This window comes from Phaseolus vulgaris, chromosome 7 (assembly GCF_051622355.1).
Source record: "Phaseolus vulgaris cultivar YP4 chromosome 7, ASM5162235v1, whole genome shotgun sequence".
Lineage (NCBI taxonomy): Eukaryota > Viridiplantae > Streptophyta > Magnoliopsida > Fabales > Fabaceae > Phaseolus > Phaseolus vulgaris.
The window spans coordinates 8,598,341-8,612,842 of record NC_143504.1 but is presented as its reverse complement, the minus strand read 5'-3'; the positions used below and the strand labels follow the sequence as shown (position 1 = coordinate 8,612,842).

Sequence of the window (14,502 nt, the reverse complement as noted above, 5' to 3'; positions counted from 1 at the left end):
TTGAGATTTAATTTTTGTGTGATGAAATTAATAAGTGTATTAAATCTCATAAATAAAAAGTTAAACGTGTTTCCAAATAAAATAAAGGATGTCTAAAGAATATGCTAGATTAAGAAATTAAGAGTAAGCTTTAGTGTAGTTTATTATAAATTTGATTTAATAATTATCCAATAATAAAAAAGTGTGTAATGAAAAGAGTGTGAAAAAGAAAGAAATTTCATCATTATTTTCACTTGATTTGGCTTGAATACAATACATTATAGCCGCGCACACTCACTCCAAATTTTGTTTTCATTTTCCCCGAAACATTCCTCAGTGCGAATCCAAAATTCTAAACTTGGAAACCGCCATCTCTGGGATCACAATCACTCCCTTTTTCTCTCTCTTCTTTTTCTTTTCAGTGAAGCTTTTTCCATCGCATTCCAGAGTGAGCCCACAAATTTTGACCCTCTCTCCGATTCTCTGGAACTTGAATGGGAGTGAGATGAGCCCTTCCCACTTCCTCCTCTCGAGCTCTTTCCTCACCTAGTGTGCTAGCCAAGAAGGAAAATCTTCATGGCTGCAAAGCGCGTGTACCAAGATTGGAGAGGAAGTAATGTAAAGTTCACTTCTTTTCCTCTTCTTCGTTGCAGTTTTAGTTTTTTATGCCATCTGGGTATGCTCTGGGTTCGTGGCTCTTTGATTTGCTTCGTGCTAAAAGGCTTTGAATTTCTCGGGTAGTTTTGGTTGCTGGAATGCCGAGGTTGGAGCTGGATTTTTTTTTGTTTTTTTTACTTGGAGCATGTTTTTATTTTGAAAATTGTAAGTTGGGTGTGTGTTGAAAGTTGAGATGGTACTGGGGTGGGTTATGTTATTTTTGGGGGACTGTACAACTTTGAATGCTGAGCTGTGTTGTGCATGATTACAGTTGGTTTCGACTCAGTTGTTTGATTTTTGATTATTTAAGGGCAAAGTCTCTGCTGTAATACTTTTAGTGTTGTGCTTTATTAGTTAATTGAAAGTATTAGGCTCAGTTAACCTGCTTTGACTTTTGGGGAAATAATTTATGAATTTGAACTTCCTCCCCTCGAAAGTTTTACTATTTTTTTAGCTCAGGCTGTGTTTTTAGTTTTGGTGTGAAAATAAATGTAGAATTAAAGAGTATATATTAGTGAGTTTGGGCTTTTGATCCTCTTCCAATTTGTATCTTTGATCAATGATACTATGATAGTTTTTGTTACAAAAAAATAATCAAGTAATTTAAGACCTTGGATTGAAATCATTGAGTGGCTCCTTTCCTCATATTTTTTTTACGTCTGTCTAAGAAGGATGTGATTTATTTCAAATAATTTTTGGTGATTCTGTGTTCTGAATAGAATTGTCATGAAAGATGTTTTAATTCTCTTGGCAAAATGACTCCTGACTAAAGATAAATTGTAAAGTTGATGTATATATTATTGATTGGGTTATGTGGGATGGACCACTTTGAGCAGCATAGATAGATGTCTTTTGGTTTGATATCAAGTGGTTTGTGGTGGAACAGGTTCTGGAAGGATGAGAAATATTATGTGTAAGGGTTATTGCCAGCTTTGGGCATGGGCATTCTTCCATGGTCAAAGTAATTACTTTTGAAGATATGCTGAAATTGATGTCCCCATTCCCTGCTCTCGCATGAAGTAGTTGTCTGTACAGCTACTGGCTGTTACAGTAATGTTTTTAATAATGGATGATGGCTGGTAATACTGATGGTATTGTAAAGTGGAAAATTGATGCTACATAATCGATTGCAGCTGTAATGTTGTCAATTATTCTAATCTGCAGCCTACAAGAGGTTATCTGACAAGTGATAAACAAAGGATGATTATGTTTCATCATGTGTTTGGTGCTCATTTGTTTTACGTCATAGGTGTAAAACAGGATGAGAAACAAGAGAGATAAATTACCTTCAAAGTCTGCATAATATAAGTGTTGAGAAGATCGTGGACACATTCATCAAATGATAATTGAACTATTGAAGTTCATAGAGAAACAGTGACATGTAGCCATAAATAAGCCAAAATAAGCTGATAATACTATAGATGGGCCACTTCTGTGGTACACCTACTGAATTGTCTTGGGCTTTTCTCTTTATATGTCGTAAAGGTTTTGAAAGGCACTAGGAGTGTGAAATTTTTGGCATTCTGCTGTAATGTAATTCTCTAGCAGTGTATTTGTTTGTAACGAAATGCCAGAATTTTCTAGAGCATCTCTTTTCCTTTTAAAGTTGTAGGATAGGATCGTGCCTGTGATGGTACTTGGTTAGTGGCTTCTTCAAGGGATCAATCATTTGTGTACCGAAGCATTGGAACACTTTATTGCATTTTTGAGCCAGTTTGCCTTGTTGGTTTCTTTCTGCTTTAGATAGGATAGGAGGACTCATTATTCTCCTGTCTAATTTGTGCTATTGCCCTCTTGAAATGATGTATCATTATGTTAATATTGGATTCTTTTGTCTATTAAAAGTTTTAGTTTTTTCGCGCACTATTTTTTGCAATTTCTTAACTCTTATTTACTTTCTCATGGTTTTCTGCAGAAATTCATATGTGGAGGGAGGTTGGTATTTGGGCCCGATGCTAGGTCCCTGTTTGTCACCTTATTGCTGATTATTGTTCCAGTTATAATCTTTTGTGTATGTGTAGCAAGCCATCTCAGGCATGAATTTTCTTCATATAATTCTGGATATGCTATTTTAGCAGTGGCTATTCTCTTTACCATTCATGTAAGTTCAGTTTTTTTTTTTTTTTTTTTGTCTTCTTGTATAAATAATTAGTTTAAGCTTGGTCTATTTTAAGTTCCAAAGTCCAAATTTAATGCAAGCTATCATAGGCCACAAAAAGCATACTTTCAACAGTTCATCACATATTCTGTCCATCTTCTTGCATACCTGTTAAGGGCCAGTACTGCGAGCTGCAGAAGTGTGGTTTGTTTAACTAAATCACTGACATCAAATCATTCATCATGCACCCATGTTTTTCCCCCCTAATAATGGAGTAAAGTTCAAAGCTGTTTTGGTGAATGGTGATAGCATTTCACTATTAAGATATTGATTCTCTTTATAGGATGTCATAATATAACCTCACAGCCTATGTTTCTAGGTTCTGGTGGTTCTCTTTCTTACGTCCTCAGGTGATCCGGGCATCGTTCCTAGGAATTCTCATCCTCCAGAAGAAGAGTTGCGTTATGATTCTTCAGTCTCTGCAGATGTTGGGGGAGCTGGACGGCAAACACCAACTCTCCAGTTCCCACGAACGAAAGAAGTTATAGTCAATGGCATTGGTATAAAGGTGAAATATTGTGAGACTTGTATGCTGTATCGTCCTCCTCGTTGCTCACACTGCTCCATTTGCAATAACTGTGTTGAGCGTTTTGATCACCATTGCCCCTGGGTGGGCCAGTGCATTGGTCTGGTATGAAAGTTGACAGCATGGCATCTTGATTTTATGATACATTTTTCTTATTTATTGATGTGTGCTATTTACTTGTTTTCTTTGTTCTGATGTATTTATGGGCCTTTTCTCCAATGCGCAGAGGAACTATCGTTACTTCTTTATGTTTGTTTCTTCAGCAACTATTCTGTGCATCTATGTGTTTTCCCTCTCAGCTCTTTACATCAAGGTTCTGATGGATAATTATGACGGCACAGTTTGGAAGGCAATGAAAGAATCCCCTGCATCCGTGATACTAATGGCTTATTGTTTCATATCTCTGTGGTTTGTTGGTGGACTAAGTGGTTTTCATTTATATCTTATAGGCACAAATCAGGTCAGTCATTTTTTTTTGACATTTCTGTTTTAACATTCTCATGGATCAGTGTAACTTCTCATTAGTTTGTAACTGAATAAAGAAAGTTAAAAGGGATGATCTTCATGGTAGTAATTCCAGACTACTTTATCTAAAATCTTCTATTGTTATTTCCGGAGTGTTCTTGTGTTACATGAGTATCTTCATCAACTAGGTCAGTGCCTCTTGTATTGCAGACTACCTATGAAAACTTCCGGTACAGAGCTGACAGCAGGATCAATGTTTTTAACCGGGGTTGTTTGAATAATTTTCTGGAAGTGTTTTGCTCGAAAGTAAAGCCCTCAAGGAACAATTTCAGGGCATTTGCTAGAGAGGAGGTACCAAGGCCACTGGCTCCGATCATTGCACGGCCTCGTGACCCAGATGACGGTTTGGATGGAGATAGGCGCCCTAAGGTTGAAGATGATCTTGGCATTGGTGAAGACCTATTGAAGATATCACAGCGCAGGAACATTGAAGAACTTGATGAAGAGATTCGTGGCAGAGGGAGCAATGGACCACCCCACCATACATCTGAACCTGACTCAATTTTGTCCTCAGATCATCGAGCTCCTACCATTCGATCAGATGCTAGGCACTCAAGTTGGGAAAGGAGTGGAAACTGGGATATTGGCCAAGAGGTTCTTGCCAATTCAAATGTCACAGAAAGCAGAAACTATGTGACTTCAAAGGAAATGCGGCAATGAAGGGTGTGGTTTGTCTCTTACAATATTTTTGATGCCATCAGTCAACCATGTATGATGTGGGGTTCCTTGCATTCTAAAGATGGAAAAGGAAATGGGAGCTGAACTGGTTGGAACTTCCTATAAAAACTTAGCCTGCATTTTCTTTGTGGCAACCCTTGTTCTTTGGGAAAGCATATAAATGTGTGCATGTAATTTGTTTGGGAGACACTGTCCTTTCTTTTCCCCCTTATTTTTTAACAGTCCAATATATGGATCTCATCTTTACCTGGCTTTATTCTTTGTGTAAATAACCAGTTATGATACTGAAAAAGCTTCTCCACATGTACTGCATATTAGGCACTGTAAAAATGGGTCCTCTGTTGTTGGAAACCTTGCTATTGATGTGATTGAGAGTGATTTTTTTTGTTCCATGTGTCTCAACGTTTTACCTTAGAATATCTCTATTGGCCAAGAGGTAAGTAAAGTTGGTTAAAGATTATGACTGAGATTGGATAAATAAATTAATCAAATATTTATTCAATAATTTCTTACAAGGAGAAAGTTCCCGATTACTAAAATAACCATGATTTGCTAGCATTTAAATAAGGAAACAAGTTTTTTTTCTTCATAAAATTAATTCACACTCACAAATTTAATTAATTTTTTTAGAGTAAATTAATAACTTTTAATCAAACTAAATTTAAATATATATTTTTATCAGCATTAAAATATTTGAATTTGTGATGTTCTAAAAATATTAATAATTAAAAAAGAATTATATGGTAAAAACCGCAAATACAATTTTAAGTTTTGAAAAATAAATAAAAGATTTAGGTCGAGGTAATCCTATTTTTTAAAAAATAAATTGTCACGTGGATGTCATTTTTGAATAGATGTTAAAATATAATAAAAACAAGATAAGAATAAATAAATTAAATAAACAAATAAGCATAAATAAAAAAGTAAATTAAGAAATAGCTAATATTAAACAAAGCATCAATTAAAATAAATAAATGATTAATTATATGATATATAATTTTAAATATAAAATAAAATGAAGTCAACCATGATGAATAGGTACGCACCTTCTTCGTTTTTTTTATTCACAAGCCTCAATTACATAATTTATTAGGACAATGAAAATAGATTAATTTAGTTGATAATAACGGATTATTCCTCAATTTATTATTTTTTTTTTCAAAATTATCCATATAATTGATATGTTTATTAGTAATTTAGTTATTTATCAATATAACTTCTTTCTATTTTAATAAGTAGAGTTTTAATATAAAAGTAATTCATATAAAAAGTACTACGAATTTACTTTCGTAAAAAAACAGAGTAATATGTAATGACACCTCTCAAATGAACATTACAACCTTCATTTTTTTTTTCAAAAGTGTATTCTTTACAAAAATATCCCTAACATTTCACATTCCCCTGAAAAAACTTATGTTACAAATTCGGTTTGAAACACGACGAACTTTTTTCTCTCATAATATTATTTTAAAAAAAGAATACAATTGGAAATTTTCGTTTTATATTTGACTGAAATACACAATGTAAATTATACGGGAGGAAAAACAAATAATGTAATTTACGCCAATTATTATATTATTAATAACTTTGTATAAAGTTAATTTCAATTAATTCAAGTGATGATCTATAACTAAATATTACTTTGATTTGTGTCAAATTTTATAAAAGAATAATAATACAATTACCAAATTATTCATACTCTTATATATTTTAAAAAATAAATACTACATTAATTTTTAACAATTATTCTTTTCCTGAATTTTTGTCCGTTTGTAATTGAATGATGCATTAACTGGTTTTTAACTTCTAAAACGTCTTCAATTAATTGACATTAAAAGAATTAATAAATATTTTGAATAAATGTTTAGTCTAATATAAGAATATAAATTCATATGTACATCAAATTTTACTATGGGTTTGGATTGGGGATGAGATTTGTAAGGTGGAAAAAGAGTAAATTTGTGAGGATTATAGAGGATGTATGAGGATATGTAGGGTTGTTTGGATTGATGGTTGATGAAGTGAATTTGTGAGGATAGTTATTGAGATTTGTGAGTGATGTGATAGTTGAGAGGAAATTTAAAAATTATTTTAAAGATGTAAAATGTAAGTTTACAAATTTATTATTGTTATTAAAACATATTTGAATAATGAATTATGATATATTTTTTGTGTGTGTTTAAATTAATTAATTTTTTCTAATATATGATATCCATAATTACTTGTATTTTTCAATAGAAAATTTAGAAAATATTTCTGTGTTAAATTAAAATAATTTATTAAATACATTAAAATTTATGAAAATAATATTTATTATTATATACATTTGTTATTTTATATAACTATATATGTTTTGTTGATATTATAATTTTATTTTATTATTAATAGTATAATTAAATATTTTTAAAATCGTTAAATAAATTTATGTAATATTTAATTTTGTATATTGTATATTATAATAAAATAAATGCATAAAGATATTTAAATAAAATACAAGAATAGAATGGAAATGGACACAAATCTCTTTATTTGTGTGAAGAAGGAAAAAAACCTTACTCTCTCCACCTCATACCTAAAAAAAACATAACATAAACTACTAATTTTAAGTATAATAAAAATAATTTTGACAAATAGGGCGAATTTGTTATATGACTTTTTTTAATCTTAATTAAGCGTCGCAACTAGCGGTTGTAGATTCCTAAAAAAACCTACCATTAACCTGAATTAGGATTTGAGATAGTATAAAAGAGGGCAACACCAAGAAGAAAGAACTCACTCCCTCACACCAAAGTCTAAGGGAGCAATAAATAAAGCTCCCACATCACAAAATGAATTCCTCAGCACTATGTTCCTTTGTTGTGGCCCTCTGTCTGGTCATGGTTTCCTATTCTCCCATGGCAGCAAATGCTAGCGGTGAACAAGGCTTGGCGGAAAAAATCTGCATGGAAAACTTGGACGACAAGGAGGGATGCACGCTGCTGCTGAAGCAAGCTGATCCGAAGATCGTGAACGCAATGACCTTCGACGATCTGGCTCAGGCAACCCTAGAATGGGCAGTGACGAAGGGAACAGAGGCTCAGGCCTTTCTGAAGCAGTTGGCTCAGATGGACAATAATCCAGCCATCACGCAATGTGCGAATTTCGACTACGATGGGGTGGTTGCATCCTTCAAGAGCGCGTTGGAAGAGTTGCAAGAAGATCCTCAAACGGCTAGCTATGATGCGAAAGTGGCTGGTGATGGACCTGCTTGTTGTGACAGAGGCTTGGCTTCAGCAAATATTAGCAACCCTGCTATTGCTGCTCTTAACCGCCAAATAGTCATCCTCAGCACCATGGCCTTCACAGCCGTGTGTAAATTAGGTGATCAATAACTCAATTCGCCACTTCAAATTGTAATTGATGTGGGGTGTTAGCTTCTTTTTTTCTTCTCCTTTGGTCCTTTGGTGTGGGGGAGGGAAGTGATTAATCAAATACATTATTCAATTTTACTTCTTATTTTTCTTTCCTTTCTTTTATATTTATAGATACTGGTAAACTAAATTTAAAGACAATCGACATAGTTAAGAAAACAACATTTCTAGAAGGATTAAAAACAATCTTTCATCAGACAAATCAAGTTACATTAAAAAAAAATTATATGGTATTTGTAGTAGGTTTAAAACCAACGAGAAATTCTAATATGTGTGTGAGCTGGTTTGTAATTTTACTGTCTCGTATTATACTTCCGCAGTTACAGAAGAGTTGTTTCTTCTTCTTCCTATGGTTGTGGTTGATTATATAATCGTTGCATGGAGTGAGATCAATTATCAATAAAGATACAGGATGATACTTAGTTCAGGGTGCTTCTAGATGGATTACTTTGATTATTTATGTAGCTAATTTTATCACTATCACCTATTTTACTATTGCAGTCTTCTAATGTTCCTCTGTATCTTAACTTCAGAGCTACTAATCACAAACCATATGTGCTATTTTTGCTGTCTTTGTGTTCTGGTGATAAATCATTACTTGTTTATACTTATAGAAAATTGTCATATTCTTGTTGTCTCTGGACTTATACCTTGGCCTGAAAGTCTTCCTGTTTGAGTTTAGTTGGTAAGAGACTTGAGTAAACATCAATAATGAACATTTTGGCGTCTAGTGACTTGATTCTCAATACACAAATTCATCAGTAAGTATCATGGCTCTTAATTTTTTTCCCTAAAGAGATGTTAGGAATAACTCTGCTTTTATATGTTTATGTATCCGTGGACAGTAAGAGACAGGAATTTGACACAAAAATGAACCATTTTCTCATTTTTAAGATAAATTTATGCCATTGTGTCATAACTTTTGGTTGAACCTGCAAGCACACCTTGCATTAGTCTAACTGTTGTCTCATTCAGTGTGATATTTGAGCTTTTGACTCATTCAATTGGAATTTGAAAAAAAAAACTTATTCCCGTAGTTCCACAGATGCAAAGGGTCCTTTAGGAGGATTTTTAGGTCGATTGGGAGTAGATTCTAAAATGTTTCTCATTTGTTTTGAGAATTGGAATTTGGTGCTTGCTAGCTATAAGAATCGAGCATGGAATGATGTCATTAAGGTAAAGGGTAAATTTTATGTTGTTACTTATCTATAAATATTGTTATGAAGAGTGTTTTTTTTTAACAATGTACTATTATAATTACAAATAATAAGTTATTCTAGGCTAAGTTATGGTGGGATCCAATCTACGAAAGTTCAACAAAAGTATATATGATGAAAGACATAGGCAAAAAATGGAAGGAGAACAAACTGAAATTGTTTGATACTTACTATGATGATAAAAAGAATTGGGATGAAAATGTAAAGGACTCACCATTGTAAATTTCAGAAATTGAGTGGGCAACTTTCATACACAATAGATTGAATGAAAAAACAAAGGTATTTTTCTTACTCAATATTTACAATTTGTAGCACATGATTATAGAGTTCATTTTGTCTGTGTATGTTTGTAGCAAATGTGCAAAAGGAATGCTGAAAATATATCTAAAATCAAAATTAATCATAGTAGTAGATCTGAAAAAGCTCAAAATAAAAAGAGTAGAGATTATAAGTATTTAAAAACATGTAAAAAAGTTTATTTATTTTTAATGCAAATTAGGTATGCTTAACAATTGAAAATGTGATTCTCAACAATAGATGATGAAAACTTGGAAACCAATAAACATAGGTAATTTGTTATATTTATATGAGAGCGGATGAACATACATAAATGTTCAGAGTCTGTCATAGAGAATCGAATCCAAAACTTATGAGTAGACATATAATCTATAACTATAACACTAAAAAACTTTGTGATCGTATTATGATTATTAGTATTTTAATAATAAAATAATTATAATTTCATTGTTAATTTATAGTGATTTAGTGATAAAATGTAAATTGATCGTTAATTTGTAGTGATATATTTGAATATAGTAATTGAAATTAAATTGGTCGCTAATTTTGTGTGATTTACTGAGCGAAATCAAATTGACCGCTAATTTGTAATGATTTAGCGGCAAAAATCAAACTAGTTACTAATATGTAGTGATTTATTTGTATTTAGCTACCAAAATCAAATTGGTCACTAATTTATAGTTATTTAACAATCAAAACCAAATTGATCATTAATTTGTAGTGATTTATTTTTATGTAGTGATTGAACCTAAATCGGTCACTAATTTAGAGTGATTTAGCGACTGAAACCAAATGGTCTCTATTTCAGTTGCTAAAATAATCACTAAATTACGTTTTTTTAGTGATTATGTGATGGCCACTTTCTTTTCACATAGAGAGATGATGCGCTTGTTTTTTTACTTTCTTAAAATATGAGAAATTTTTTAATTACTTTGTTTTTTATATGCGCGAAGCTTGATGTTCTTTCTCATCACTCGTTACCATCAAGGAGAATGATAATATTTTCCAAATTCGCATGTTCCAACTTTTCATTGCCCTTCTTTTCAACTATATTACCAATTAGCTTCACTTAAGTTGTCTTCTTGAAATTCTCTTCTCTTCAACTATATTTACTTCTCCTATTGAGAAGGTTTTCCACGTTAAAATTTTATGTGTCTTCCTTCAATGTGTTTTTGTTGCTGCCATTATTTGTTATTGTTCCTCACAAATTCTTGCAAGTTGGGGAAATTATTATTCGTTGATTATTGCTCTGATTAAGTTATTATTTTACTGTGTTGAATTTTCCATCAAAAAGTGTGCTGGTGGGAGTGAAAGAGGTTAGTTTATGAGAAAAAGAGAGCTTAGGGAGAAAAGGAGAGACGCGTTAGTATATGAGCGAAAGGAGTGAGAAAATGGATTGGGGGAGAGAAGAACAAACAAGTGAAACACTTACGTTTTGAGATTTGATTGGGAGAGTTAAAAATAATGGTGGTGGTGGTGATTGAGAATATGGAGGGGAAGTTGTTGACGGTGGTAGTAAAATATATGAACGATTTGACTAAGTGTCTCTGCGATTATAAGACAAAGAAAAGAGAAGAATATTTCATTATATTCTTTTGTCGTATATAATATTTTCCATGATTAATGTTGATTGAACAATTGATGATGAATTTTTGGTTTATTGCTTAATGATGATTTATTGTTTAATGATGTCACATGTGTTCTAATAATAAAAAGGTTTAATTACCTTTTTCGTCCTTATATTTATAGCCAATAGTCAATTTGGTACAATGGTTTTAAAAAAAATCAATTTGGTCCCTAAGTTTTTTAAAATGTATTCAAAATGGTCCTTTCTGTTAAATATCACCAAACGGCGTTAAGTGATGCTTATGTGGCAGACACGTGTAAGTTACGTGGATTGTGCTTACATTACTTTGGTGAATACTGAATTAGGGTTTAGGTTATTCAAATTGGGGATTTCGAATTTCTGATACGAGGATTGCTCCCCTGGTTGGATTATGTGGTGCGCTTCCCTGCTTCGATTCCATTCGGAGGTGTGCTCCCCTCATTCGATTATGTGGTGCGATCGTGAGTTACGATGGTGAGCTGCGTTCCCATGGTCGATTTGGAGGAACGATTATGTGGTGCGGTCCAGAGGTGGTGAACGGGCAGCGATTGCGATACAGACCGTGGCGTCGTTTTGTGGTTGCTCCTTTATAAGGTTAGTAATTTTTGACTTAGTTTCAGAGTGGTTCTGTTATGTTTTTTATTACTTTTAGAGAACATATACAGGTTGTGTTATGATGTAGGGTCCACCATGTGCAACATTTTTTTATGTGTGGTCCAACATTTGGTCTCTGACATAATTTTGTGATGTGTGGTCCAACATTTAAGTGAAGGTTTGGTTTGTAATTTGTTTGTTATTTGTGGTCCACCACAAAATCGAATGAGGGGAGCACACCTCCGAATGGAATCGAAGCAGGGAAGCGCATCACAGAATCCAACCAGGGGAGCAATCCTCGTATTAGAAACCCTAAATCAGAAATTCGAAATCCCCAATTTGAATAACCTAAACCCTAATTCAGTATTCACTAAAGTAATGTAAGCACTATCCACGTAACTTACACGTGTCTGCCACATAAGCACCACTTAACGTCGTTTGGTGATATTTAACCGAAAGAACCATTTTGAATACATTTTAAAAAACGTGGGAACCAAATTGAATTTTTTAAAAACCACTGTACCAAATTGACTATTGACTATAAATATAGGGACAAAAAAAGTAATTAAACCTAATAAAAATAAAAAAAATACGGATATTAATCCACGTTTATGTTCCTGCTAATTAATTTAAAGGTGGTTAAAATCGATTTTAATAATTTTAGTTGCAGTTATTCTGAAAATTATATTAAACTGACCTAATAATTTTTGGTGTTAAATTTTACATTGCGGATTAACTTACGGAAATAAATAATAACGGCTAAATTGCCACTAAACAAGATAATTAACTGATGTTAAAAAACTTTTTTAGCAGTAACAAGCAAAAAGAAAAAAAGTTTTACCTAAGTATACGAAGAGAGAGTGAGTAAAAGAAATTCCTTTACTTTATAAAATAAAGTCTATATTTTATCATATTTGATAATAACAGTACTTTAAGAAATAATGACGGGTCACTTGCATAAGAAAAAGAGAAAAGAAAAAATAATTTTAAATGGCGACAAAAAGAAAAAAAAGTACATCAAAATCTTCATTTCTAACTATTAAATGATTAATATACTTTTTTTTACACTTATATAATAAAAAATTAACTATCATTTAATATGACTTTTTTTTTTCTTTGTAAAGATCAAGCATGAAGATGGGGTGACAAAATGAATTTTGATTCTCGTCTACCAAAATTTGGTAGATTGAATAGTCAGCCAATCAATTTTTTTAAACGTTAAAATTAAAATTAAAGGTAGTTTAAAATATTTTGTTATTGTATTATTTGAATGAGGTAACTTAAATAATTAACACTTATAGACTAAAATTTAATTATTAATTAGAATAAAATAATTTAAGATATAGAGATGATAATTATAATAGGTGCCCTCTTTTTGAAATTGAGTTCATTAACTTTCAATCCCATTTGGACGTTCTTTTTCTCGAGAGCCCTCACCGATTTAATTTATCTGACATTAATTAATTAATTTTTTAAAAATTTAAAAATATTTATATAATTACACTTGTTTTTAAACAATATACAAATATATTTATATATATATATATATATATAAATAAAAACAAATTTTAAAAATACAAAATTTAGAGAAACAAAATTTTTAAAAAATTGACGAGATGAGTTAAAATTCTAACACACTTTATTAAAACTGATTGGGTTGGGCCAAAAGCTAGATTAGTCCCTTAGACAAATTCTTCCTGCACATAAATACTTTGTGGTATTTTTTTTATTTTTATTTTTTTCCATTTTGAGGTGCTCTTGTAGTAATTAGTGGTGAACATTTGTGATTGAGATAAATTTTGTTGTGTATTTATCTTTCGTTGTTTTTCATTTGCTTACATTTTTTTTTTCATGTATATCGGATTGTAAAATTTGAAACACCTCCTTACTATAATACATATTTTAAAGTGTACAATCTGGAAACTAATTCTAAATCAGAAATACCATCTGAATTCTACAATCTAAAAGGTAATTATGAATTCAGAAATACCTTATGGATGGTATAATCCATAATATATTTTAAAATTATATTTTGATTTGTACAATTCAGAATATAATTTTAAAATATATTATGGATTATAATTGGTAGTTAAAACTTTGGTTGCTAATTAGATACCAAATTAGAAACTATTTAACAATAATAGAAACTAATTTAAAAATCAATTTTTTTTTTCTAAAATGGTCTCTAATTTAGTTACTATTACAACTAATTATTTTGGTGTATAAAAATGGCTCAGTTCCCTATCTAGCACCATTTACACTTTTATTTCCCTATCTAGCACCCTTTTGTTTTTATTTCCCTATCTAACACCTTTTGTTTTTATTTCCCTATCTAGCACCATTTCAAAAATAAATAAATAAATAAATAATAAATTAATTTTATTTTATAATTTTAATTTTAATTTTGAATACATTAAAAAATAAGTATTTTTAATATTTAAAATAGTTAGAAATATAGTTAATGAATAAATAAATGAGTTTTTACAAAATAAAAATAAAAAAGTAATAAATTAAAAATGTTAGTTTAATTTTTTTTTAAGAATGAAGAAAATAAAAAATTAAACTCTACAACAACATAAAAGTTGAATCTATAAACATAAATTAGTATTTATTTGTATTATTATTGATGATGTAATCATGTTAATTTCAAGTAAAAAATACAGGACATAATTATAAAAAAATCAAAGTCAATTAGTATTAATTAATATTGAAAGCACAAATAATATTGAAGTGTCTATCTACCCTAAATACAAAATCCTAAAAAAAAAACTAATGCAATTGCTACACTTAATGCTTAAAAATGAGAAGAAGAAAAATGTAAAAATAAATAAATATAGAAAATAAAAATAACAACA

General features: G+C 31.0%; 2 protein-coding genes across 4 annotated transcripts; both read left to right on the top strand.

Annotated features, from left to right (window-relative positions):
• The first annotated feature begins 201 nt into the window (after window positions 1–201).
• On the top strand, window positions 202–4,913 carry LOC137828277 (protein S-acyltransferase 8). 3 transcript variants are annotated; one of them, XM_068634770.2, is made up of 5 exons: window positions 202–597; window positions 2,552–2,737; window positions 3,114–3,425; window positions 3,547–3,780; window positions 3,996–4,913. In XM_068634770.2, the coding sequence occupies exons 1-5, from the start codon at window positions 556–558 to the stop codon at window positions 4,503–4,505; spliced, it is 1,284 nt and encodes a 427-aa protein (XP_068490871.1). In that variant the 5' UTR covers window positions 202–555; the 3' UTR covers window positions 4,506–4,913. The 3 variants fall into 3 exon arrangements, with proteins under 3 accessions (XP_068490871.1, XP_090161189.1, XP_068490872.1); XM_090305063.1 differs by lacking the exon at window positions 202–597 and adding an exon at window positions 613–742; XM_068634771.1 differs by lacking the exon at window positions 202–597 and adding an exon at window positions 1,574–1,597.
• A 2,371-nt stretch (window positions 4,914–7,284) lies between these two features.
• Window positions 7,285–8,018, top strand: LOC137828909 (uncharacterized). The gene has a single exon (XM_068635661.2). The coding sequence runs from the start codon at window positions 7,352–7,354 to the stop codon at window positions 7,892–7,894; it is 543 nt and encodes a 180-aa protein (XP_068491762.1). The 5' UTR covers window positions 7,285–7,351; the 3' UTR covers window positions 7,895–8,018.
• Window positions 8,019–14,502: the final 6,484 nt, after the last annotated feature.